The following is a 25,689-nucleotide window of genomic DNA, read 5'->3' as shown; positions in this document are numbered from 1 at the left end:
AACAGCTGTATAGGATTAAAATTAACCTTAATTTGAGGCATTTTTTAATTAGGTATTTGTTTTGGAAAAAGGCAAGATGAAAACTATGCAACGTCTTCGCCGGGAATCGAGCTGCGGGCCTCTGGAATACACGCCCAGCGTGCAGACCACCACACCACGAAGGCAGGAGAAATAACTTGAATGGGGTTTTAGGGCACCCAATCGCCAAATCCTGGGTATGGAGATTCATCATCCACCACCCTTTTAGCTCTGTCGCCACTGTAGAGACATTAGGTATTTTTTGGAAGCTGGCAAGAGGAAAAATATGCAACTTCTTCGCCGGGAAAGGAACCACAGACCTCTGGAATACGCACCCAGCGTGCAGACCACCACACCACAAAGGCATGCCAAGAAGGCGGGAGAAATACCTTATAAGCTATTTAAAACATGCAGTTACTGATTCGTAAAAGCGAAAGTTATGTTGAAAAGCTTTTATGTGCATTATTTTTAATATTCCCTTTATTGTCCCAATAGTAGATATGGCAATCCTGTGCTGGGTTTTGTGATGATTATGCATCAACGTGCTTGAATCTGCAGTTGGACAGCCATGGTCTTCAGTATTTCGACATAGTGAGTGAAAGCACCTAGTATGCTTAATCGTGGCATGTCAGGAAGATATGTCTATGACTATATGGAAAAGATGTGACTAAATTTTGTCTTGAAATTGGAAAACACGATAACGAAACGCTTGAAATGATATAGTATATATATGATAATGAATCATTTAAGCTGTGCTTTAATATTTCAGTGATGGAGCACATCAAGGCACATCACACTTCAGGCTCCTTCAGGCAGGTTACTCAGAGCATTTATCAACATGGTACATCAGTGAACAGACAGAGAACAGTGACTATTATGTAATATCTCGCAAACCATTTGCGAGGAAGCATGAGAAAGAAAAGACTGAATTAGCTCAAACAACAGTAATTTTTCTCAAGGCAATGACCATCTGCTCATTGCCTTGAGCAAAATTACTGTTTTGCCTTGAGCAAAGTTACTGTAAAATGTTACTGCAGTAACACTGGCGACGCTATCTGAAATCGAACTGTCAATACTAGAACTGAATACTATACATAGACAGCACTTGATGATATGTGATTTCTGAGTATTCTCAACATTTAAAAAGCAATTACGCGGGCAGAGCATATTTTCAGATGAGGAACTGAAAATGCTCCTCCCACAGTGCTAAAAACGGCCTCACAAAACAGTGTACTTCAAGATTTTGAGTCATGTATAAGAATCTGTAAAAAGTGTAATTCTATGTGACGAATTCAAATTCGAAAAAGAAAAAATACAAGGACAGTGGAGTCATTTGATGTTGAAAAAGAGCTTAGACTTAAAATTTTTCAATCAGTCCACTAACATGTATTTAGTTAATTTACACAACACAAACTGGAAAAAATTTGCATCACCGCTTTAACAGAGGAAGGAGGTATACAGTCTTATATACGGACTTTGTCTAAATATGATAACCACTTCATCATTACCCTAAAATACCAGAATAAGGTAAACCAAATCTAAGTTTTGAGCAGAGGGTAAAAAAATAACGAAGGACAGAAATATGTTTAAAAGCAGTTCTTGCAAAGATTTACACTCATGCTATAGTCTTGCAACACAATTCCAGTAACAGGAAAACCAGATATAATTACACGTTCAGTGACCAACTACGCATTAAATTTTGAGTTCTCACTCCAAACAGCCGACTCATTCGCACACACAGGCAGCACAAGTTTACTATAATGCTGGATTGCACCTGCTGCGCAGGGAAGGCATTTGATGGTTCCTATACTAGATGAAAAATTTTACCATTGATTGTTGTTACGAACAACAATTTAAAAGTTAAAAATGACACTTTTGAATCTTAAAAAACTGTACTTAATAACAGAAAAATATCTGAATAATTTTGAAGAAACAGAATATATGAAAAGAAGTTTACTATAATGAATATTTATACAATTCATTGTCATGTGAAATTTTTAAAAAATGTGCATTACATTAATTAACCATAAAAAAGAAATTTAGATCTTTATAGTACATCTTTCAGTAATTTTAGGAAGTTAAAAGTTCAGAAAAATGAGGTAATATTTGTAAGAATATTTTACTACATATTTAACATTAATCAGTTTTATAAAATAGAATATTTCCTCAATAATACTTAACATAAAAATATAAAATTTAAAACAGTTTTGAATTTCAGTTAATATTTCTTTCACATTTACCTTTTTCCCTTCATCTCCTTTTGGCCCTTTATCACCTTGTGGTCCTGTTAAGCCCTAGAAAAGAAAAATTTGCTTAAATACAACAAAATCTACTATATTTATCTATTTAGCACACCCACCCACATATATATATATAAGAATGTGGAAGGTATAAAAAATAGTAGTCTCATTTTCATTTGAATTCACAGTCTGACATACAAGAACCTAAATTCGATGTTTAGAAATGTAAAAAAATTTTCATGTTACGGTTAAGATAAAATTTTTTACTCTTATTGTAAGACAGTTTATTGGTAGCATAAACTATATTACTAAGATTTACCTGTTATTTTGTAAATATCAAAGCAAATAGGACAAGGAAATTATAAAAACTAAAATAAAATGTTAGTTGAAAACTTACTCGTTGACCAGTTTGCCCTGGAGGACCAGGAGGACCAATATCACCAGTTTCACCCTAGTATGAATGAAAGACGAAAATTATGTTTAAAAACAGTTCTTGACACCCAAAAATATAAAACAAATGAACACATGTTTTCAAAACAGACCGCATTCCAAGTGGCGTCTTAATACCTCTCTTCCTCTACAAAATGGAAAACAACAGGTGTTTGAAAAATAAGGGTTAATTTTTATGTCTCACGTTCTGAAAAACAGCTTCCTTTTTATAAAACTTGTTGAAAATTTTCTGATTTATGATAAATGTATTTTGTGCTGAAATAATGAACAGGAACACACCGTTAATAACAGGAAATTTAACACACTATTAGACTTAAGCATCTTTAACCTATTTTAAACAGAACTCACTGTACGATTTCATTTCCTCTACACATTTAAAAACATATATAATTCATCTTAAATTCCTGGATCCCTTTCTGTAATTTTGTGCAATTTTATTTTGTTCAATAATTTTACAGGAAACATTTAAGCCAGATACTTTTTTGGCACACATAACTTTAAATGAAATTTGTTTTATAAAAGTTGAATTTAAAAAACTGTATGACAGAAAATAACTAATAAGAATCTAGAAAATGATAATAAGATTTAAAAAATTCTTATTTTAGATTGTTTATTCATGATTTTACCAGTAGTTCAATTCATCTAGTTACAAATTCACTCAGCTAATAAAAATTTGTTTAAGCTTTCGAGCAGTAGAATTTCAGGGAAAATAACAGAATCAAATAAAATATTTTTGCATTAATGCTGTCTGTCACTTTACTCCTTTCTTCATTTCTATCATCGAAGCGAAGGTCGCAAAAAACATTCGTTTGTGTAGCTTTAAGATACTCTGCAGTTCAGGATTTTGCATATTTTGCCTCATGGCTTTCAAGACAATCAGGCGTTTAAGGGAATTCATTTTCTTGAAAACGTTTTGAAAAGTAGAAAGACAGAGTCTGAGGGAAATTCGGATTACAGAACGGTGTTTCAATTATTATAAATTAAGGACGTTACATAAAATGACTGGCGTAAGTTGTCCCTCATGCTTAGACTTTAGCGCTTAATAATTAAGCCTACAGTTATGACAAAGCTTTAGTGATGATTACCCACCGTAATCACTGAAATAACTTTAGTAAAATTTTGTTGTTGTTTCTTATCCTCCTGATATGAGAGGATCTCAATCAAGTGTCCATGAATTAATCATGGCCAAGAGGTAGTAAGCGCCTGTCGTTGGCCAAAGCCTTATAAAGTGATAAATCGACTTTTGCCCAGCTCTATCAGAATATTGAATGAAAATCCCTCGGAGAACGAATGGAAAGGTCTCTTATCCCCGCCTTTGAAAGGACTTTCGGTTCTACAGTATTTTAAGTGCTCCAATGCCGCAAAGACACTATACCTTTACATATACTCATGCTTACTATTTGAGCTCTAGCCTAAGACTATGGCAGCCAACTCCCCTACCCCATGTTGAAAGTGCAGCTTAGTAAAATGTTTTAATTCAAGCGAGCTAAGGTAGAAATATAGGTTGAGTTAAACTAAAAAATTTGCTGTTGTCTCAAATATTACCGAATTTGGAAAAATAGTGTATTTACTCGAATGTAAGCCAGCTTTACAATTTAAGGAAAATTTTATGACATCAAAATAGGGGTGAATGCTTGGTGAGAGCACAGTTCTGATTAAAATGAAAGGCATGCTAAATTAAATACAATATTTTACTAAAAGAATTAGAAAAAAATTAAGGATAAGTTATTACATATTTGTATTCAGATGTACCAGTAACCAGTACAGTGGATGCAGGACTAAACTGAAATCGTTTAATTAGATATGGCTCTCTCTCTCTATATATATATAGTAATTACCTGTGTGATTTGTTCAGTATTCAAACAGCGTTTTTATTCTATACAGCATCATAATTAAATTTCTTTCTCTCATTCTTCAAACACTTGATTATAAGACTACTGAATATCAGAACAGCACTACACCAAAAAAAGGGAGAGGTCTTCAGGGTCGGATTTACGTATAAGCTACACAAGATATAGCTTAAGGTCCCCCCCCTCCAAAATTAAAATATAGCTTAAATAGTATTAAAATATATTATAACAGACTTAGAAAGGGCCCCATATCTCAAATAGCTTAGGGCCTTATGAAGTCTAAATCTAGTTCTATAGGTCTTATATTTGGGTAATGCACTTAGTTGGCCTGTCAGCACGGTTCACAGCATTAATTTATAAAATAATAAACTTAACGAAAAAGAGACATATCCAAATTTATTTACCTTCGGTCCTTCTAAACCTTGAGCGCCTTTGACTCCACGAGATCCAGGGAGACCCTTGACAAAAAATAAAAAAAAATAAAAAAAAAATCAGTTTCGTATAACAAAATTTTACTTTAGAAAATTCAGATAGCAATTTAATGACATTATTTTCTTTTGCCGTTATTCTCATATGATACGAATCACATTATTAAATAACTATTCCTAAGTTTTCAAGAAAATCACAGTCAGGGAGCAATTCAGTAAATATAAAATTTTTTAATTAATTCTTAAAAAAAAAAAAAAAAAAAAGAAAAATAAAAAATGAAAAGTAAAAGAAAAGGTGGTATTATGCTTTTAAATTGTTTATAGTTTATCATGGTACAGATTCAACGATAGCTGTGCATGCATGCAGAATTATAGAGAGAAGACGTATTTCTATGACATTCTCCACACTGGAAAACTTATTAACGCAACACTAAAGGAAGATTTCAAATTACTCTTCAGAACAGAATTAACCAGGATTTTGCATTTACGCGATATACACTGCTGAATAAAAAATCATATGCCTAGTTATTGCATCATGCCTTACGTAAAGAGAATTAGTGAATGCTAACTTAAACTTATATTGCAGAACAGTAAAAAAAGTTGCCTTATTCAAATTCTACGAAGCAAACGAAGGAAAAGTACGTTCTTAACTCTTCGTCTTATGTGGTAGTTGATAAGTTTGTCTTTTAGCATCGAATTAGTTTGATAATAATAAAATAAAAATACCTCTGTGAACTTTTTAATTTTGAAGAATAATACTAACTATAATCTCAAATGAATTATCTCTACAAATCAATTATCTCTACATTATCTCTACAAATAAATTATAAACTATGACTTCATATGCATTCGTATGATAGAACTTAATTTGACGATAATCTTCTCTCAATGAAAAAGTGGTTATGACAGAACATGAAAAGTATTTTCAGATACATTCAACAATATCCTTATTTCTTTGAATGGGTAACTTTTATTCCTAGATTCCGACACAAGGAGGAAACTATTATGAATAAATTTAAAAAGAATATATGCATTTCCAATCACAAAATTACTTTTTTTCTCTTTTCTTATACATTTAAAACCAAAACCTTTATACATATTAACTTCTTTAATTTGTGATGAAGTTTAACTCATGAACCCAGAATATGTTTTTAAAATGGGAAAAGTGGAAACAGCTGTATAATTAAAAATGTTATACTAATATGCATATAACAATTATACCGTCTATTCATCAATGCACTAATAAAAATTAAAACACATAAAATTACAATGAACATTTTTAACTGTAAAACTTTGTAATTACTTAAGAAGAAAAATTGCTTTGACTTTCAAATAATTACAATACAGTATTAAAAGAATTAAAAATGTCTAACTTCATAAAACACGTTTTAAATGACGATATGATATGAAAGTGTAGTTCCGGTATATAGATGATGTCCATGTTTGCAACATTCACCATTTTATGAAATTATCTCATTTTGCTTTAAACTGTAAATAAATTGTATTCTGTATTTATAATACATGAACAAAGTTTTATACAGTATTTAAAAAATACACTAGGAAAATTTCATTAGAAATAGCTAAAAGATATTTTTAATAAAATTTTAAATAATTAAAATGCACTTATAAATTCATCCTTTCAAGTATCTTAAAAAAGGTAGGTAATGCAAAATAAATTGCATCATAATTAATATTTCTAACAAATGGCATCCTAAGTCAAGAGGACAGAAAAGAATAATCTCTCAACTTTTTAATATTCTGCCCACAGTGAAGCCAAAGACATATATTTTTATCCCTTTCCATTGTTTTCTTTTATAAAAGCTATTATAATGTCATTTATTTCCTAACCCACATTTTTTAGTAAAGAATCTTATGTACTCAGCATTAAAAACATGCAGTTCCTTTAACACCTTTAGTAACACAAGGGAAAGAATGTTTTCTGACATTATGTCCCCATTTATGGCAGGAGGGAGCTTTTGTTTTAAAGCCATCAACACTTACAACAGGTCCAGGAAATCCTTGTTGACCTTGAGGTCCTTGTTGTCCTTTCTCCCCTTGCTGTCCTTGAGGCCCTGGGTTACCTTGTTGTCCTGGCTGTCCAATTGCACCCTTTTGCAATAAAAATTAAACATTTTAGCAGTCTTTTCCAAAAACAGTATATTTAAATATTTAATGTTTTGTGGGTGTATTGCTACTCATAAATGTCACTTTTTTATTATAAATAATAGAATAAAATGTAGTTGTATGTCAAGTTTCATACAAGAATAAATGTTAATAGCTACTTTTCATACAGACCTTTTCTCCAGAATCGCCTTGAGGGCCCTGTATGCCAGTTAACCCAATTGGACCAGGTTCTCCAGGACGACCCTGAGGACCAGCTGGTCCCATTGGTCCCGAATCACCTCTGTCACCTTTCGGCCCAGGAGGTCCAAAATCCCCTCTTCTACCAGGAAGTCCCTATGTAGAAATAAAGAAGCACCTTGCAGAACTATTTTCAGTTAAAGTTAAAAATGAAAAGTTTAAGACTTCTGAAACAAACAAGAAACTTACAACTAAGAATATACTTACAACTAAGCCAGATGGACCAGCAGTTCCTTTAGCACCTTTTTCTCCCCGAGGCCCCTAAGTTAGAAGTAATTTGATTATGAAACAGTGAAGAAGTAAAAGGAAAGTTTCTAACACAGAAAAGAAAAATTTTTGACGCATGTAATCATGAAGTTGTTCATGCAAATTATTTTCAGTAAATACCGAATTTTAGTACCTTTATGAAGAAATAATGTTACTTGTAAAAATAATAACATCATTATTTAAGGTATTATTAACTGATATTTGGTATGGAAAGTAAAGTTTTATTTTCAGAGATGGGAAAAAAAAAGGAAAGAAAGATCTTTTTGGAAATGCAAGCCACAAATACATTTTATTCCTTAGAATTTTCTTTGGTTTTCTGTGTAACTAATGAATTTCATGATGATTAAATGTTATTTTACAAAAATAAAAAAATAAAAAAAATATTAAAATGCAATGTGATTAAATACAGCTTAAAATAATAGTATAAAAATATCCTTTCTTTTTGACTTGCAGAATTATTCAGTTGAACAATCTGCGGTCATCATCAATGTTTCAAATGTCATTTTGTTAATCCTGAATTCCTCAGTTTCCTTTTTGAAAGGCTATTTTTTTAGTAAAGAATAAAAAAGTAAGTAAAGTAAAAAGTAAGTAAAAAATTAAGTAATTTAGTTCTATAAACTGTTCACTTTCAACTATTATATTTAATTAGACGCATTAGTGTTTGAAATCTATCATTTTAAAACCGGAAACGAAATGCATACACCTTACAAATGGTATTAAAAAGATTAAAGACATAAAAGTATATTATTTATCTTCAGAGTGTGGCATAATCTTATACATTTAATATACTGATAAGTTAACACAAATGATACTGACACTTTAAATAAAAAAAGGTTTTCAATTAAGAAAAAGTAGGCATGCAACTTTCCAATTAAACACTTTTGTAACACTGATAACATATAATTATAACAAAAATAAATACCGTATATCTCTATGTGTTTCCCCACCTTTTTTTTACCAAATCTATTTTCCGAAAAGGAAGTCCGGGAGGGGAAAATTATGTGACTAATTTAATTTCCGAAAGAAGCGGTTAAAGTCCAAAATAAAAAATGAAAATTAGTCATGTATAAACTACAAGTTAACAATATATCACAATTACAATATATTACAATATTATTTCTTTATACGAAATACTTTTTCAAATAAGAACACATAGTAATGTTAACATTACAATACATAATAAGATATCTTCATTTCTACTTCTTTATAACTTGATTCTCGCCCCTTCCTATTATTGCCTCTGTTATTATCTTCGGCCTCAAATTATTTATAAATAATTAAAGAAGGTGACTGTGCAGCTGACTGAGTGAAATTGTAGACTAAATGCCAGTTCACGTTTGCTTCGCTATGACTGGTCGGTTCTTGTGTTAGGTTACATAGAGTTAAAAAATTTAGAAGGGAAAGGAACGGCATGACCTTTGCAGGTAGTTTGCGACGGTTTGTCTTTGTTAGACGAGAAGATTTACTTACATGGGCGAATCCATTTTAAAATTTAGGGTACTTTATTCTCTGAAAGCATTAAGGAAGGGAAAAATTACTCGAATATTTAAAAAAGTTTTAAAGCCTGGCTCTAAAAGCTATGGGTGGTGGTGGGGTGGGGGAAATACATGAAGAAATACGGTATATGGGTATGAATAATTTATGAAAAAATTAATATAACCAAGAAATTCAGATTACTTTTGAAAATGAAAATTCCTGTTGTCTTTTTGCAATTTTATTTCAGTCACATCTTACTTTATAACATTAACAGATGCTTAGCTTACAAGTTACATTTCGAATTCTAAATACAAGAATCATTTGCTTAATGCAGTTAATTAATCCTTCTAAAATGAAAGTGCGTTAATTAAACATATATTATTATACAAAGATAATATTGTATGTCCTTGAACTATTTGTCAGAACCTTTTTTAAATTTTTTATTTCACCCCTGTGATTTATACAAAATTAAAAGAAAGGAAAAAAACATGTAAATGTTTTACTGCCTAAGAAAAAATTCACACCTTTAAAGGATTATTTATAGTAGTTTGAACATTCGATTATTTTCTTCCTTTCCGCACTTTCCCGAGTAACAGCTTAAGGATATTCGAAATCAATCAACACGCTTCTTTCGAGATTTAGATATGTCCACAAGTTGTTATTTTTAATTCGTCAGCAAAGTGAAACAAGTTCTAAAAATGTTGCAGATTCATATTGCTTCTGGGAGTGCATCTCAGAAAATCCACAATCATCATATTCATATTTTCGCTGTTGATATATGTTAGTGTTATAGTTTTGCCTCATCTATTTACATAGTGATTTGGATGACTGACGCCCATTTGCCAAGTCTACTAATGTGAAAGTTTTACATAGTGTCTAGTAAAGTAAATTAATCAGTAAGTGTGACTAACATTGCCTAAACAAATCATTTGCACGATGCAGCAAAAGTTCTTTAGTTCTTCCTCAATGCTACTTGCTTTTACTATCCTGGAAAGTTTTCATATGAAATTTTATGCCGAATTTCGTTTAGAACTCGATAGTCTTGGTCAAAAATGAATTTTAGATACATGAGAGTAAATGTTAAAAAGATATTTAGAACCAAATAAACATTAATCTTAAGAATTTTCACACAAAAGGATGGAACAACGTGACCAACTAACGTTGGTTCAGGAGCATAATTTTCGCACCACTGGTGTGACGATAAAGACTCTTTTTTCTCTTTTTTCAGAGATGACTGATGCAGCTCGATAAAAGTACTGCCTAGTGTTACTCGATTGTGACAAGCAAAATTCCCATCGATGAAATCCGGTTACATGTTAAACAAGGAATACCCGCAGTTGTAAATATGGCTTATAATGAAACTGTTTTAAGGTGGAAATTAATATTCAGGTGAAATCAATCATCTTAGCTATAGGAAGGCTAGCATGCTCAAGAGTTCCGATCTTCGAGATGATTGCAATTTTTACTGGATGACTAGATATTTAAACATAAGAAAGCTTTGGGTTTTAGGTAATATTAGTTATATTAGTATTAATATCATTATTCATTTTTTAAATTTTGGATTTCTTGCACATATAGCACGAATGAGTGTGGTATTACATAGCCTTCAAAAGAGACACCTGCTGCAGAAATCCGATCTATCGAGAACACGTTATGACTCGAAAGAGAAGTCAGCACTCAGAGAGATATATTTAAAATCTTAAATGCACTTTCTAAAGAAACATAAATGTTAATGTTTATACTCAAACAACTAAAATGAGGCGACAGCTATCACAGATCTGGTGCTAAAATTGAGATAATTTAATGAGGAAAATCATTTGGTATGTATTTTTCATAGAAAGTCTACCTTTGTAAATGATGTTTTGAAAGAAACTAATTTATATTCTACATTGCACGAGGGGGGGGGGAAACACAAAATCCTTATCCAAACAATATGCTCAGTTGCTGGGAACTGAGCTCGCTACGAGGTACTAGTGCTCAGTAGTAGCATCTGTTCGATCACATTTCTTGGATACATTCTAGCTAAATTTTCTTAACTTGACCACGAGCTGGTGTATCGAACTTCTTTACATCACTAACACCATTTATAATAATAGATGTATGTGCAATTAGTCTCACGTTATTTCAGTCCAAGTTGTGATATTCTGGCAATTTTGTTATTATATGAGCTGTGTCATAGCTACCATTATAAAGGTATAGGTATTTCACATATAATTTTTTCATGCACACTATGTTGTAGGTGTTTAATCGCACTGCATTTAGGAAGTCCGGCAATGCTGAAAACACAAGAAGGTGAATAAAAAGAATGATGTTAACAATACGATTGCATGAAAGCATAACAACATACAAACAGCTACTTCTGAAATAACGGCTTAAAAATAGTAGCTTCTGATTTGTTTAGCAAAGTGTTTTATTACTTGAAATTGTTACGTAGAAAAAAAACTTTAAAATTACTTTTTCAACTATTAATTGATTAACAGCAAATATTCAAATTTTCATCTACATAAACATGACAGCTCAAGCTTTAGAATTTAACATTTATAAAATCCTAAAAATTAATTATTAAAAGAAAAGCAAAAATGCAAATAAAGGGGAAAAAACCCCTGACTGATTTCGAAACACAAGAGTCCGTAAAAATATCTCGCCCGCTCGGCACAGATGGTTCTCCCGTTCCACATAAAATGGTCCTCGAAACGATCGCTTTGACTGATCATTCAAACTGTAGGAGAAATACCTTCCCTTTCTTCGGTGGCAACTTAGCGAGTGAAGCAAGAAATCAAAAGTGCAAGAAATTCGAAGATCGTCCTTACGATGTTCACACAAATTAGAAATGTTCGTTCTGAATAAGTGGATAACGGCAGGCAAACAATCAAATGGAGATGACGGCAGTCCATAAACTCAGCACTAATCTGCATTTTCAGGGCGAACCCTTCAGAATTATAACAGGAAAAGAAGCCACTCCCTTTTTCTATATTTTCAACAGAAAATCTGTCTCTTTCAACTAAAAACCACCGTGATGAAATCATGACCAATATGCAGCTGGACAGGGAAAAGAAAACTTCGCCGACGTCTGTCAAGAAGGGAGTCTGTGGTTCATCAAAGTAGTAGTTTTTAGTTGAAAGAGATACAGATTTTCTGTTGAAAATATGGAAAAAGGGAGTGGTTTCTTTTCCAGGTATAATTCCGAATTTCCGCGCTGAAAAGGCAGATTAGTGCTGAAATTATGGACTGTCGTCATCTCCACTTGACTGTTTGCCTGTCGTTATCCACTTAGTCAGAACGAACATATCTAATATGTGTGAACATCGTAAGGACGATCTTCGAATTTCTTGAACTTCTGATTTCTTGCTTCACTCGCTAAGATGCCACCGAAGAAAGGGAAGAACGAGTATTTCTCCTACAGTTTACCTAATTAGTCTCGAGGTTTTAATGATCAGTCAAAGCGATCGTTTTGAGGACCATTTTATGTGGAACGGGAAAACCATCTGTGTCGAGCAGGCGACATACTTTTACGGACCCTTGTGTTTCGCAATCAGTGAGTTTTTTTTTTTTTTTATTTGAATTTTTGCTTTTCTTTTAATAATTAATCTTTAGAATTTTGGAAATGTTATATTCTAAAGCTTGAGGTGTCACGTTTATGTAGATGAAAGTTTGAATATTTGCTGTTAATCAATTAATAGTTGAAAAAGTAATTTTCAAGTTTTTTCTACGTAACAAAATGATGCTGACACGTTATCTGGAGAAATGAAAAGATTTCTTTGTCTCATAGCAAGCTTTATTTGAGTGATGTATACGAATTTACCGTACTTACGAATTACCGTACTTACGAATTTACCGTACACAAGGACTACCTGGTTTAGTTGGTTTGCCTGGTACAAAAGGAGAAAAGGTAATTCTTTTTTGAAAATGCTGAATTTTGTTTCTTAAGAACTTCTGTTAAATATTTTATACTTGTAAAATATTTAACGAACTTGTAAAATATTTAAAATACGAATATACCGTATGCAATATTTCTCAGTATTTTTTCTGAAACAAAAGGAAAGGTCTAATCATATAATATTAGAAGTAAATGTAAATATCATAAAGTGAAGCTAATTTGAAGCATTTTTCCAGTGGTTATAAGAATTATTTACTTACAAGAGCGCCATCTTTTCCAGATGGCCCTTGTTCTCCGCGTAATCCAGGAGGTCCGGGAAGACCAGCAGGTCCTCTTTCTCCAGGGAAACCTCTTTCACCGCGTTCACCTTGAGGACCAACTTGTCCTGGGGATCCAGGTGTTCCAGGTGATCCCGATTTTCCTGGCTGACCAGCAGCTCCTGGTAAACCAGGTATTCCCTAAATGAAAATAAGTATGAAAAACATAATGAATAAAACAGCAAATAACTATGGAAAAAATGAAAACATAGAAGCCGTTACGCAAAATATAAAAAGATTTTGATCCAGCTAGTAACACAAAATAAAGAAAATTGAAGAGATTCAAATATTGAAAGTTTATACAAAAATATAAGTTTTGCAAGCACAGGTATTTATTTTAATACTACAATATATAAATTCAGCCTATAATAAAATTAATGATTTTGTTTTTGTAAAGCATAAAACAAAATTTTATTGCAGTCAAAGAAAAATATTACCTTATAAAGAATGAGTACTTGAATACAGAAATACATGATTAATTTTAAGAATTAAACTAACTTTAAAAATTACTATTCCAACCATTATTTCTACGCATTAAAGTGATTCTTCACAAAAAAATATTATTATGATTTTTGCCCAGAATCGTGAGTACCAGTTATAATCGACCTTTATTAATTAATTAATTCAAATGACTAAACTACATCAGTACAGTTTTTAAAACATTTAAAGATACTGAAAGTTATATCTTCTCATTAAATATGCTAGGGCAATAATTCCCAACCTTTTTTGTTAATGGCACAGTTAAATTATCAAGAATTTTCCATTGAATAAGCTTACCTAACAACTACAATGCACAGCAGTGCAGTTAACTTGATTAAGGAAATAGGAAGAGAAAGCATTTTCAATTTACAAACAACTTACGCAAAAAATTTTAAATGAGTATTCTTTTGAACAGTCGACCCGTGGTGAAATAAATTATCATTAGTGTAATATGTACTCCAGTTGTTCATTGTATATATTTTCAAGCGTTGGGATCAATCTTGGAGAGTTTAAAAAATGAATAGTAATAGTATTTATAGATAATTAAAAAAAAGTACTGAAGTGATACAAAGAGATGAATTTTCAAATATTTGCAAATACACAGAATTTAATGTAGAAGGCATGAAAATAATTTGCTTTTTCAAAGATACTCGTGTTCGGCGCACATAATCTCCGGAAAGGAGGTAAGATATTTAGTTAGAAAGGAATAATTAGATATAATATGATCAGTGCCGATCCTTGACCGTCGGCTGCCCACGTGCAAATAAAATTTTGCCACTCTTTTTCACAGAAATATAATATGCCTGATAATCATATAGCCGCCCTTAAATATGGCCACCCACGTGATGCGCATCATCTTGCCCTCCCCCCGCTAGGATCGGCTCTGTGTATGACAATGCTTAACTCTAAGAGATTTAACCATGAGTTAATAAACTACAAATGAATACGTTAATGCTTTATATAGTGACTTTTCACAATACGTTTTGCGACAAATTTCAGGCTGTTATTAAAGCGAAACAATTACCGCTAACAGTTCACTCGGAGACTTAAAGTAAATGTTTTAAGGCAATTAATAAGCATGCGATAATGATCAAATAAACTCACAGTTTAGGTACCAAGAAACGCAGTGATTTTTTAAATATAGGTAAAAAATGTCCGTTGAAGAAAATAAATACGACAATGATGTGAAGATATTTGGTTAGAGCTATTTTGAGGAGTGCTGTTAGTCAAAATCCTTCCAAACAGATGAGATACACTTCTAAACACGTATGAGATTGCTACTTTATGGACGACTGAAGCTGGAGGTCATACGGGTTAGGGGCATTTTACATGACACTTTTTTGAAAATAATAACGTATTTCAGACTATTAAGGATGCTACAAACGCATAAAATTGTCAACGTACGACGAGAGTGAAGGAGGTTATCCAGCCCTGCTACTACTGCAATAAGTCATAGCTTTCTGTAGCTAAGTGATAGCAAAAATACGGTGATTCATTGCAAAATGATGTGTATTTAAGTTGCATGCAATAAAAGAGTTGTAACTGACTGAGTAAGAATAAAGCATATGCTTCAATTATTCATTTCTGATGACAGAAATCAAAGATCAAAGGAACTCTACGAAAAAGGATTAAAAAATTTCTTTCATTTACATTATTTGAAAATAAGTGATGAATTCAGAACTGAATGCAATTAAAAATGTTGTTCTCATATGCTATGTCCTTTTTAAAATCACATCAACGTACAAAAAAGAATAAATTATAAAGCTTACATTTGCTAAGCTACGGAAGAATATTTTGAAATGAAAAATATGGAAGTACCTTTTTTATGCTTAGAATCGAAATGATGCATATTATATACCCGGCCTTACCGGTTAGAGCTCACAAGTTAGTGTGTAAACAAAGAAATAAAGAGGTACATTATCACAGAACATTATTATAAATTCGAAAGCTTTAGTATAAAATTAAAAATGCTAAGTGATTAATAATAAAGTAAATATGAAATAAATAGGAGTGTTATACTATTTCACACATTTGCAATTATTCTGTTTCATAGTATAACACTTTCTTATAAAGATATATCTAAAAGTTATTGCTTGCACAGCTTTTCTCACTTGTCCTACTCAAAACATGCAGAAGAAGCAAAAGAAGTTAAATCTTTCCTCACAACTCATGTATAGTTATGAATATATGAGCATAAAAACAGTATAGCAACTCATTTATTTTGAAAGCAAGAATATTAAGCTAATGGAAGTTAGAAATTTTTAACTGTGAGTCTTGATCAAGAAATAATTGAAATTTTTAATACATTTTAATAAGCATTATGTACAAAACTATTGCATTAAAAATGTATACTCCATTTCTATGCATAAGCTGGATTAATTTATTCTTAAAAAATATCGTATGATTGCTGATTTAGAAATTAAAAAACAGGATGACTTATTCATATACAATTTACAACCTCATCCAAACAAATCAAGGCTATTTATCTGTTCTCAATAAACATTACATGTCAGATTATATACCAATGAACAGTTAACAGTTAACTTTGCCCAGTTATTCACCAGTCAATAGTGCATATCAAAATTTAATTATCACTAAAGACGCACAAATCTGGGATAATGATGCAAAGAAAATTTTTAAAAATAAGACAATTTTACTTGAAAGCCCCTGGAACCCGGTGATCCCGGAGCTCCTTTAGCTCCTGGTTGACCAGCCGGACCTCGCTCTCCTTGTAAACCAGGTAATCCATCTTTTCCGGAATCTCCTCTTCGTCCTTGAGGCCCAGGTATACCAGGCAAACCATCAGTCCCTCGTTCACCCTGAAAATCACCATAATTTATTTATTTATTTACAATTTATTATAATTTATGTACAGACGCGCCTTATAAAAATGTGAGCGACAATAACCTTAACGGACATTAAAGGACACCTTCAAATATAAATATTACTTTACATTAAGTAACTTTATAATTTGAGTAATTTTGTATTTCGTATTTATATATTCGTATTTGAGTAATTTAAATACAAAATTATTCAAAAATAAACAATCTAAATATGCCTGCCAGCTAAAATAAAGGGTCTCACATTTTTCATATGGTGGGAAATGTTTTTACAAGTATAAAATATTTAAGAGAAGTTCTTAAAAAACAAAATTCAGCATTTTCAAAAAAGAATTACCTTTTCTCCTTTTGTACCAGGCAAACCAACTAAACCAGGTAGTCCTTGTGTACCCTGCAAAACACATTAAAATATAGCCAAGCTAAAAATTAATACAATGCAGTAAATAAAATGCTGCACTAAATCTTTGACGTTAACATCAAAGATTTTGTAATAAATAAAACAAATTGCCTGTCACAATACAAATCACACATTGGAGAACATATGTACCCAACAGTAGGCATTAATTATCGTGTTTCATATTAAATTAATTGGGCCTTGCACATTTGAAAGCAATGCTTAGCAATCAGCTACTGCATATGTCTCTTTTTCTTAACAGAATATCTGTGCAGCATATGATTAGAAACAATTAATTTTACAATTTGATTGTCAAATTGTGTCTCTAAGCCTGATTAAATCTGCTTAATCTTTAGGCTGCCGAAACTAAGCATTTCCATAATAAATACATGAAGCATTAAGAAATTTAAACAGATTTAATATAGAAATGTACAAATATATCACTTGTAGTTGCAACTCAGAAGTACATTATCCAGACCTAACATACAAAACAACGATAACTTCCAAATTAGTTGTTCTATTTAATCGCAACTTGCCTATACATTTTACTACACGGCTATAATTTATAATTGTTTTCCACATCTCCACGAAAGGAGTAAAAAGTTAAATTTATTACGATCGAACCCAACTTATATATAAATTTAACTGCAATGCACTTGCCGTTCTAAATCGGCTATTGTCCATCGATCAGTTCGTTTTTATTCACTGGGTTAAGCGGGCTACATTCCATGAGCACTTATATAAAAATGGAAATGCACTTATATAAAAATGAAATGTACTTTATATAGTTGGCTAAGCAAATCATTAATAATATTTTTAATCTTAAGAGTTATTTGACTGCTTTTCTAAATAAAATCCCTTATTGAAAAATTGCTAACAAAATAAAAAATATCAGTTTTGGCTGAGCTACTGTTAATTTATAATGCAGATATAGCTATACTCAAAAATCAACATACTGTGATGAAGCCTTAACCAACAGCCAGAGCTCCATGTAAAACCATCGAAACTAGTCCTTTAAAAATTTTCAAACATAATGCTGATTTTTGTTATTTGACTTCTAAATTAATGTATCACTGAATTTAAAAAATGTTCTGATTCAATATTTTCAAAACAGAATCTGCAATGAAGGCTACTTGATTAATTATATGTATAATTTAATGACAGTTTAATCCAATATGATTAAGACTCCAGAAACTTCTATCAGCTTGTGATGGCTCTGTCCTTGATCAGGCAATAATATAACGTTCAATATAATCGCCCAGCGAGGCAAAATCACACTTGCACTAGCTATTCCAAGCTTAATTGAGCTAACTGTCTTCATGCCAGCTAAATTTGTGTATCTTCTGGATAAATATTAGTCAATAAACAGAGGGATGTTGGTCAGAAAAATCTGAACAGACAAAATAGAACAACTTTACAATGTAAAGTTTCAACAAAAATTTGAGAAAATCAATCTCACATCTATTTAAGAGGCAAAAAAGCAGTACCTTATTCTAATGGCTCTGAACTTTGCATGCTCTATTAACCCTTCATAAAAACTACATAAGAAGAAAAATGAAACTGTTATAGGATATAACAGGCTTTCATTAAAATAATAATTTTATTCCTTACATAACCTTTGCTAAATAGTTAAACCTTTGCTAAATGGGTGGTTTATTGATTACGGCAAAACACGTGGCGCTTTCGGCCTTAGGAGGAATAACTTTATAGAGAACTTTTTAAAAGAAACTAATTGGTATTCAATTTACTCATTAGGAATATTCATGCAGCCAGCCAGTTAGTCAGGAACTGAGAACTTTAGTATAAAGTTATTAATTAATTAAGATATGTATAGAATTTATCAATGTGCAGCCTAAGACTCCAGTGTTAAAATTTGCTAATGAGACTCATTATGTAGACAAAATTCCTCTGATGTCGCATTACACGAAAAAAACTATTTATAATGTGACTTACATAAGGTTTCCATTCTCATTGTCTTATACAAATTAGTAATTAAGATATACCTATCAGAATTTCCATTTTCGTTTTTCCTTCGGCATTCCGTATTACACATATTCTAGTTTTCTTTCTTACAACATATTGTTATTTCAAGAAACAGATAATTATTAAAACACATGTACAATTCACAGAAAGCAAGCACATGTTAAAATGTTAGTACAACTGACCTGAGGGCCTGGAGGACCTTGTTTGCCATCTAGCCCAGAAGCACCCTAAAAACAGATCACAAAAAGAAATAGTAGAGGCAGCTAATGCTATTTACAGAGAAAATATAAATTCATTACATTCTGAGTAAATGACAAAATGCAGCTTAAAATTTAACGAATAAAAAACTACAAAAAAGTTTAATTTAAGACCTCATTGCTTATATTCATAAATAATCAAATCTGTACAAGGCCTTTGTATTAATAATTCGAATTCTTGCCAAAAGGAAAATTAATAGCTAAAAATTTTCTAAAATTAATTACTCTAGTATTCAAAATTACCACACCGCATATATAAAGGGAACAAATTTAAAATATCCTTCGCACTGCTTTAAGGTAAAAATATTGTATCACGATAGGGAACCATAAGAAAATATATAAATCTGGCCGGTATTATCGTCTAGTCAGAACATAGAAAATTAAGCAACATTCTGTGTTTTTAAATCCTTTCCATTAAACTGTTCAAATGTTGTTGCATTTATTGCAGCTCACATGCATTTAATAAAACATTTAATAAATATTTATTAACACAATTAAATAAAACTTAATTTTCAGAATAATAATTTTGCCGATACATTTAAACAACTTAAAAAGCATCTCCGATTCTCAAGTTTCGCTTCCCCCCGCATTCTAACTTAAGCTTTCACGGTTACATTATTAACTTTAAAATACCAAATCACCCAAAGTAACTGTAATGGGCCTTTCGTTCCGTCTGACTGTTAACTACGTTCATAAAGTAAAAATGTAAAATAAAGCTGTTTATTTACTCGTCGAACCGGACAGTTCTACAAGCTGAAAATTTAACGTAAACAAACCTCCGCTGACTTGTGGGTACAACATATACACGTTTAACTTGAATCAAACTTACAGTACAGAATTAACAAGCCTAGTCTAAACCTTGCCTCGCCCTCACTAAGCGTTCTTGATGAAATCCCGATTAACAAAAACTTATGACGGCAAGCTAAACTGCAACATTAGGAAAACTGAAAAAGAACGACAGCAAGCCTTTGTTAAATATGTTCTAAAAAGCATCTGCAAGTTAATTACTCGCCTGCAAAAATTTATCTTCAAAACGCGTATATTTATATTTTTAAAATGAGTTCATTGCTTACGTAATTATATTCTAAAAATTAGAATACAATAAAATTACCCTTTCGCCTGGAGATCCATCCTTTCCTGGAGAACCAGCTGATCCAGGAGGGCCCTAAATAGGATAATATAAAATTAAAAACAAAAGGCTAATAGCTAAAGAGAAGAAATATGATTAAAAAAGAGAAAGAAAGGAAAACTTACCCTCAAACCTTGAAGGCCAGGAGGACCTTGGCGTCCAACATCACCCTAAGATTAACATACACATGTAAATTTAATGAATAAATTCACAAACAGGTGACTTTATATTAACTTAACCGCCAGAAAGAAAAACAAAAGCATGCTTTTAGGTTTGATAACAAACATCAGATTGCTTCCACATTATCATAGTTACCTGAGGACCTTTTGGACCAATGGGTCCTTCCAATCCACGATCACCAGGAATACCTTTCATACCAGGTGCACCTTCAGCTCCAGGTAATCCTCTTAAGCCAGCGGGTCCCTATTTACACAAAAATATTTAAACACCACTTCAATAACTACATCATTTTATCAAAATTATTGACAATAGATGTGACAATATTATTAAAGTATGTTAGTCATACTCGTTCACCAGGTGATCCTGGAGGACCAGCGGGACCAGGAGGGCCACTCTTTCCCTATTAAAGAAAAAAAAATACACATTAGTATTACTAGTTTTAGCAACAATTAATAAGGATAAAATTTAAAATCCTTTTTATAAGCATTATTGATAAAGCTTGCATTTTTATATTAAAAAATATGAAAAAATATCTTTAGTCAAAACATCTTACAGCTTATATAGAGCACATTTATTTCAAAACTTGGTAACACATAAACAAGTAAGTTAAGTGCCCCCTCCCCCAATTTCTAATTTTAACAGAAAATGAAACTACGAACTCATTCTGTTCAAAGTGAATTAAAGACAAGAGGTTCTATTTATAAAATTTCACAAGAAATAAGAGCCTAACTATTTTTTAAATGAATTCAGATCAGAAAATTGCTGTAATCTCTCAACGTAATAAATCTATAGACAAGTACATGTTTCTTAAAGATGGTACCTTGACTGCATGGCTGCAGGAAACGATTCTTTAGGGATATGTTTCCCATCCCCTGGAAAATTGCTGATGCAAGAGTTTAATGACTTGAAAATTTCCTGCCACGGAAAGTGTCCACGGAGGGCGATGGAAAAAGCCAAAATAATAAGTCAAATGAATATAAATTATGGAAAAATATTTCAAACTAATTATCACGAAGAAAATTTTGAACACGAGATATTCAGTGAGCATGAGAGGTGTCTTAAAGGGAGAGAACAGCTGCAGTCTTTTTAGGCTACTTTAATATTCTGGTAATGACATAAGAAACTGTTTTCACAGCATCTTCTTAGACTGCAGAAGTAATTGTACCATACTTGTAAATGCAATGATGACTATTTTGTTCAACATCATTCCTGTTTGTTCCACTTGCGCAATCACAAATGTCCCGGCGGTTGGTGCGTGACCGAGACTCCTTTGGTTTGGTTTCACTCATCTTCCAACCGACAACCTTTTTTACATTGTCGCAAACACTTCAATGTCACCAGAATCAATATCCAAAATGCTTCCGATGCACGAAAAGGTCAGCATCATTCTATGAGTTGCGGGGTTACCATATGGCTCATCAGAATGTCTGTTCCTTTTAAAACTGTTTTCATATTTCTACATACTTTCATTACCAAGAAAGATAATAAAAACCTTACAACTTGAATGCTTTATGTAAAATGAAATTTATATTTACTGTAGCTAGAAAGTGAAACTTATTGTCTCTCCACTCATTTTTTTTCACTTCAAATTAAGTCACTGCGAGCGTGGTTACTATTGTAGAGTCATTAGGTGAATTAGAAGCAGAGAGATGACAAATATGCAAACGCCTTCGCCGGCAATCGAACCATGGACATCTGGAACAGTGCTCCGCAACCTTTTCTCACCTGCGACGCACAAAAAATCTTTCTGGAATTTCGTGGCACACCAAAGAGTTCCGAGTTATCAAGGAAGTGCCGAAAAATGCAAATGCTGACACACTTACAATCACACATACAACCACACAACAGTGAAATATATAAAAACATTTAAAATAGACATTATTAAGGAAAAAAAATTGTCATTGTGTATTAAATACATGATAAAAAATTGCAAAATGTCAAATACATGTATTTGATTGCGGCACATCTATATCCTACTCATGGCACACCGGTTGCGGAGCACTGCTCTGGAATACCGGCCCAGCGTGCTACCGTTACACCACGAAAGCACGTTAGAAAGCGGGAGAAATACCTTATACTATAATCATACAATTAGAATACAAAGCGGAAATACACTCCTGCTAAAAAAATTAGCAACTAAGGCAGAACACGGAATAAAACAAAAACTATCTAATAAACGTGCAAATGAAACTGAGCTAAGAGTTGGTGTGGCATTACTAGACTAGTTGGCGACTTTTACTAAGGTGGATGAAGTAATACATAAGTGTCGTGATAATACACTAACTGAAGTATTCTAAAACTAGCACAATATTTAGAACTAGAGCTAATTGTTTTCAACTGTTGTTAACATTTTCTTTTAAAAAAGAAAACGATTGTGAATTATACAAACCCTTTTTCCTTGACTTCCAGGAATTCCAGGCAAACCTCTAGGTCCAACAGTTCCTTGTTCTCCTTTGCGACCACTTTCTCCTCTAACACCAGGTTCTCCTCGATTACCCTAAGAAGTGAAATTTAATTTTAAAATAGTAAAATAATATAAACGAAGGATAGATAAATAGTGGTTTTGGGGTCCGTTAAATAAATCTCGCACTATAACAGGCAGCAATTTTATTTTTGAATATAATTGTAATATTAAATAGCTGCCACGAAACGCTTTATTACCAAAAATAATTAATTTTTAATTACATCACATGTGAGTGTAACAATTTAAAAAATTCAAAACGCGCACTTTTGCTAATTGCCAAAGTAATAAACAAAAGACAAAAAGTTCCATTCCTCGCACTAACAGCAAAGTAATGTTTTAAAACAGGCAGTGGCTATCGGCACACCACAGAAGAAAAACCTATCAATAACACGCTGCATTAACTAACATCGATTTTTACCGCACGACATTAAGACTATACATAGTTGAAACTTATATTCAGAAAAATGGGTACTTTTCGTGCGTAATGAACTGATTAAATGATTTAAGGCATAATCTCCCTATACTGATTTCCTCATTAACTGTGCATGAGAATCTAAACCTTCTAGGCAAAAACCTGATAATAGGGCTGGCTATTTATTGAAAAATAATTTCTGTTCTCAATCGAAATTTTAAAGCACTGTACTGTGTTTCGCCATGCATAATTTTCTTCTTAACAGAGAAGAGTATATGGGCTAAAATTTAAAAAAGAGAAAACACTGATTTTTATGTTTAGATTACTTCCTTCATTAGAGTGAAAAGTGTTTTCTATCTTTGTAGAAAACATTACGCTTTCTTTACATTTCAATTTCTTTCTAATGAAAATAAGTCCTCAGTTTTAATTAGAAGTAAATGCTAATTCTTCCATCTGGAAACTGATAAAAGAAATTTCTGCAGATCGTAGAAAAGCTTTACTTTGTATATCGAAGTGCTTTATTTTTTCTTTGAAAACAAAGCATGAACAAGAAAACTTATTTACTTATGTTTACAAACACTCACCATATTTTAAAATGCGAAATTCTTGATAATTTATTGGAATTTTGTTTCTTTCTGTACAAAAATTTGTTGATATTTTAAACGTGATTTAACTGTACAGTTACACTGAGAGAAATGAAATGCGGGTCTTGAAATTTATGAAATCTAACAGGTGGCTTCGACTCACATAAGATTAGCAGGCCCTAATTAATAACTATTTTTAAAATGTCACTAATTAAAATTAAGCACGTTATGTAATATTTCACTCATAATAGACTTTTTTATAAAGGAGGTGGTCAATGTAGTTATAAAGAAAGTGGTAGTGGTAGATTTTAAATATTTTTAATAAAGTAATAGTAAAAAAGTGTAAAAAATCTTCTTTTATTAAAAACGAATGTAGTTCTTACAACTCATAATTGACTTTTTATAAAGAAAGTGGTTGATGTAGTTACAAATAAAGTGGTAGATTATAAATATTTTTAATAAAGTAATAGTAAAAAAGTGTAAAAAATCTTCTTTTATAAAAGTGAATTTAGTTTTTACAACTCATAATTGAAACCAAAATTAATAAAATAATTATTTATTTATGAAAACACACATATATATATAAGGTTACTATATTATATATATATATATATATTTAAATAAATTATATTATGACAGGGAATGATTTTTATGAAATGGTTTACATACTTGAGAGCCTTTTGGCCCAGGAACGCCTTGAGCGCCAACAAGACCTGGAGGTCCAACAGCCCCAGGAAATCCAGGAGCACCACTAGGTCCTCTATCACCCTGTATATGATAATCATTAAGTCTTAGGCAACATAAATACAAAAGCATTAATTGAAGAAAAAACATCAGTTTATAGTAAAATATTTTAACTAAAATTAAAAAAAAAGATAAATCTATTTCTAGTTTTGATATTATATTTATCACTAAACTAATAGGTTCGAATATATGACGAATGATGTGATATAAACTACATAATCTAATAATGTCAGAACAGTTCAGTTTTGAGAAATAACGGCAAAATTTTAAATTTCACCTCAGAAGAAATACAAAATTTCATATTGGAACTTAACATGCAGAAATATTCAATATATAGAAAGTTTCACTATATAGATTCTGAATTATGTAATATATTAACTTCAGCAGGGTCAATTGAAGTCAAAAGATGCTTATGAAAGATGCTTAGACATTTAAAAGTGGGATCCCAACAAGCTAAAAGAATTTATTAGTCCACAAAGGAAAACACATGTGAGGGTGATTAGCTAATAAATTATGGCACAACATGCCTGGGCTGTCTTAGAAAGAATGCTGTGTAGGGAAACTAGAGTGGAGGATTTCTAAAAAAAACCGGCTCGTATTCACCTTACATGTGGGATATGATATCATATTCATGACATTACAGAGAATGATGATTATAGGAAGAAATATGCTGGTAACAAAATTGAGGAGCATAATCATCGAGAATACATACAGTTCGAAATTTGATGTGTGACGAATTGCATTAGTTTAAATATAGAATTTTTAAATTTCTCACACAGTTCTCACGCATAAATATGACTAATGTATCTTTCTGTAGTTTTCAGAAAACTTCTGATATACATAAAGACATCAGTTGATAGTTAAGCATCTTTTTTGTTTAACAAAGCAATAAATAAACCATTAGAATCTAATTTTAAGTGTACGATCGCTGTATTGAG

General features: G+C 31.8%; 1 protein-coding gene and 1 long non-coding RNA gene across 2 annotated transcripts in view; one reads left to right on the top strand and one right to left on the bottom strand.

The window, feature by feature from the left end:
• The window catches only part of LOC118196999 (uncharacterized), a 143,818-nt gene that overhangs the window by 33,964 nt on the left and 84,165 nt on the right, over positions 1 to 25,689 (bottom strand). The window contains exons 20-35 of the mRNA XM_035368469.2: positions 24,677 to 24,775; positions 22,937 to 23,044; positions 20,894 to 20,947; positions 20,683 to 20,790; positions 20,493 to 20,537; positions 20,350 to 20,403; positions 19,164 to 19,208; positions 16,942 to 16,995; positions 16,422 to 16,583; positions 13,228 to 13,425; positions 7,555 to 7,608; positions 7,282 to 7,443; positions 6,988 to 7,095; positions 4,963 to 5,016; positions 2,656 to 2,709; positions 2,259 to 2,312 (exon numbers count right to left, since the gene is read on the bottom strand). Of these exons, the coding sequence (XP_035224360.2) occupies positions 2,259 to 2,312; positions 2,656 to 2,709; positions 4,963 to 5,016; positions 6,988 to 7,095; positions 7,282 to 7,443; positions 7,555 to 7,608; positions 13,228 to 13,425; positions 16,422 to 16,583; positions 16,942 to 16,995; positions 19,164 to 19,208; positions 20,350 to 20,403; positions 20,493 to 20,537; positions 20,683 to 20,790; positions 20,894 to 20,947; positions 22,937 to 23,044; positions 24,677 to 24,775 (1,413 nt within the window). The remainder of the gene's footprint in view (positions 1 to 2,258; positions 2,313 to 2,655; positions 2,710 to 4,962; positions 5,017 to 6,987; positions 7,096 to 7,281; positions 7,444 to 7,554; positions 7,609 to 13,227; positions 13,426 to 16,421; positions 16,584 to 16,941; positions 16,996 to 19,163; positions 19,209 to 20,349; positions 20,404 to 20,492; positions 20,538 to 20,682; positions 20,791 to 20,893; positions 20,948 to 22,936; positions 23,045 to 24,676; positions 24,776 to 25,689) is intronic.
• The window catches only part of LOC118197000 (uncharacterized), a 50,473-nt gene that overhangs the window by 15,466 nt on the left and 9,318 nt on the right, over positions 1 to 25,689 (top strand). The window contains exon 2 of the long non-coding RNA XR_004759493.2: positions 8,068 to 8,182. This is a non-coding gene — a long non-coding RNA (uncharacterized LOC118197000). The remainder of the gene's footprint in view (positions 1 to 8,067; positions 8,183 to 25,689) is intronic.

This window comes from Stegodyphus dumicola, chromosome X1, assembly GCF_044657685.1.
Source record: "Stegodyphus dumicola isolate Sdum_Otavi_A_Nest chromosome X1, ASM4465768v1".
Taxonomy (NCBI): domain Eukaryota; kingdom Metazoa; phylum Arthropoda; class Arachnida; order Araneae; family Eresidae; genus Stegodyphus; species Stegodyphus dumicola.
Note: the sequence above shows the minus strand (reverse complement) of the source record. Positions and strands in the feature narration are given on the sequence as shown.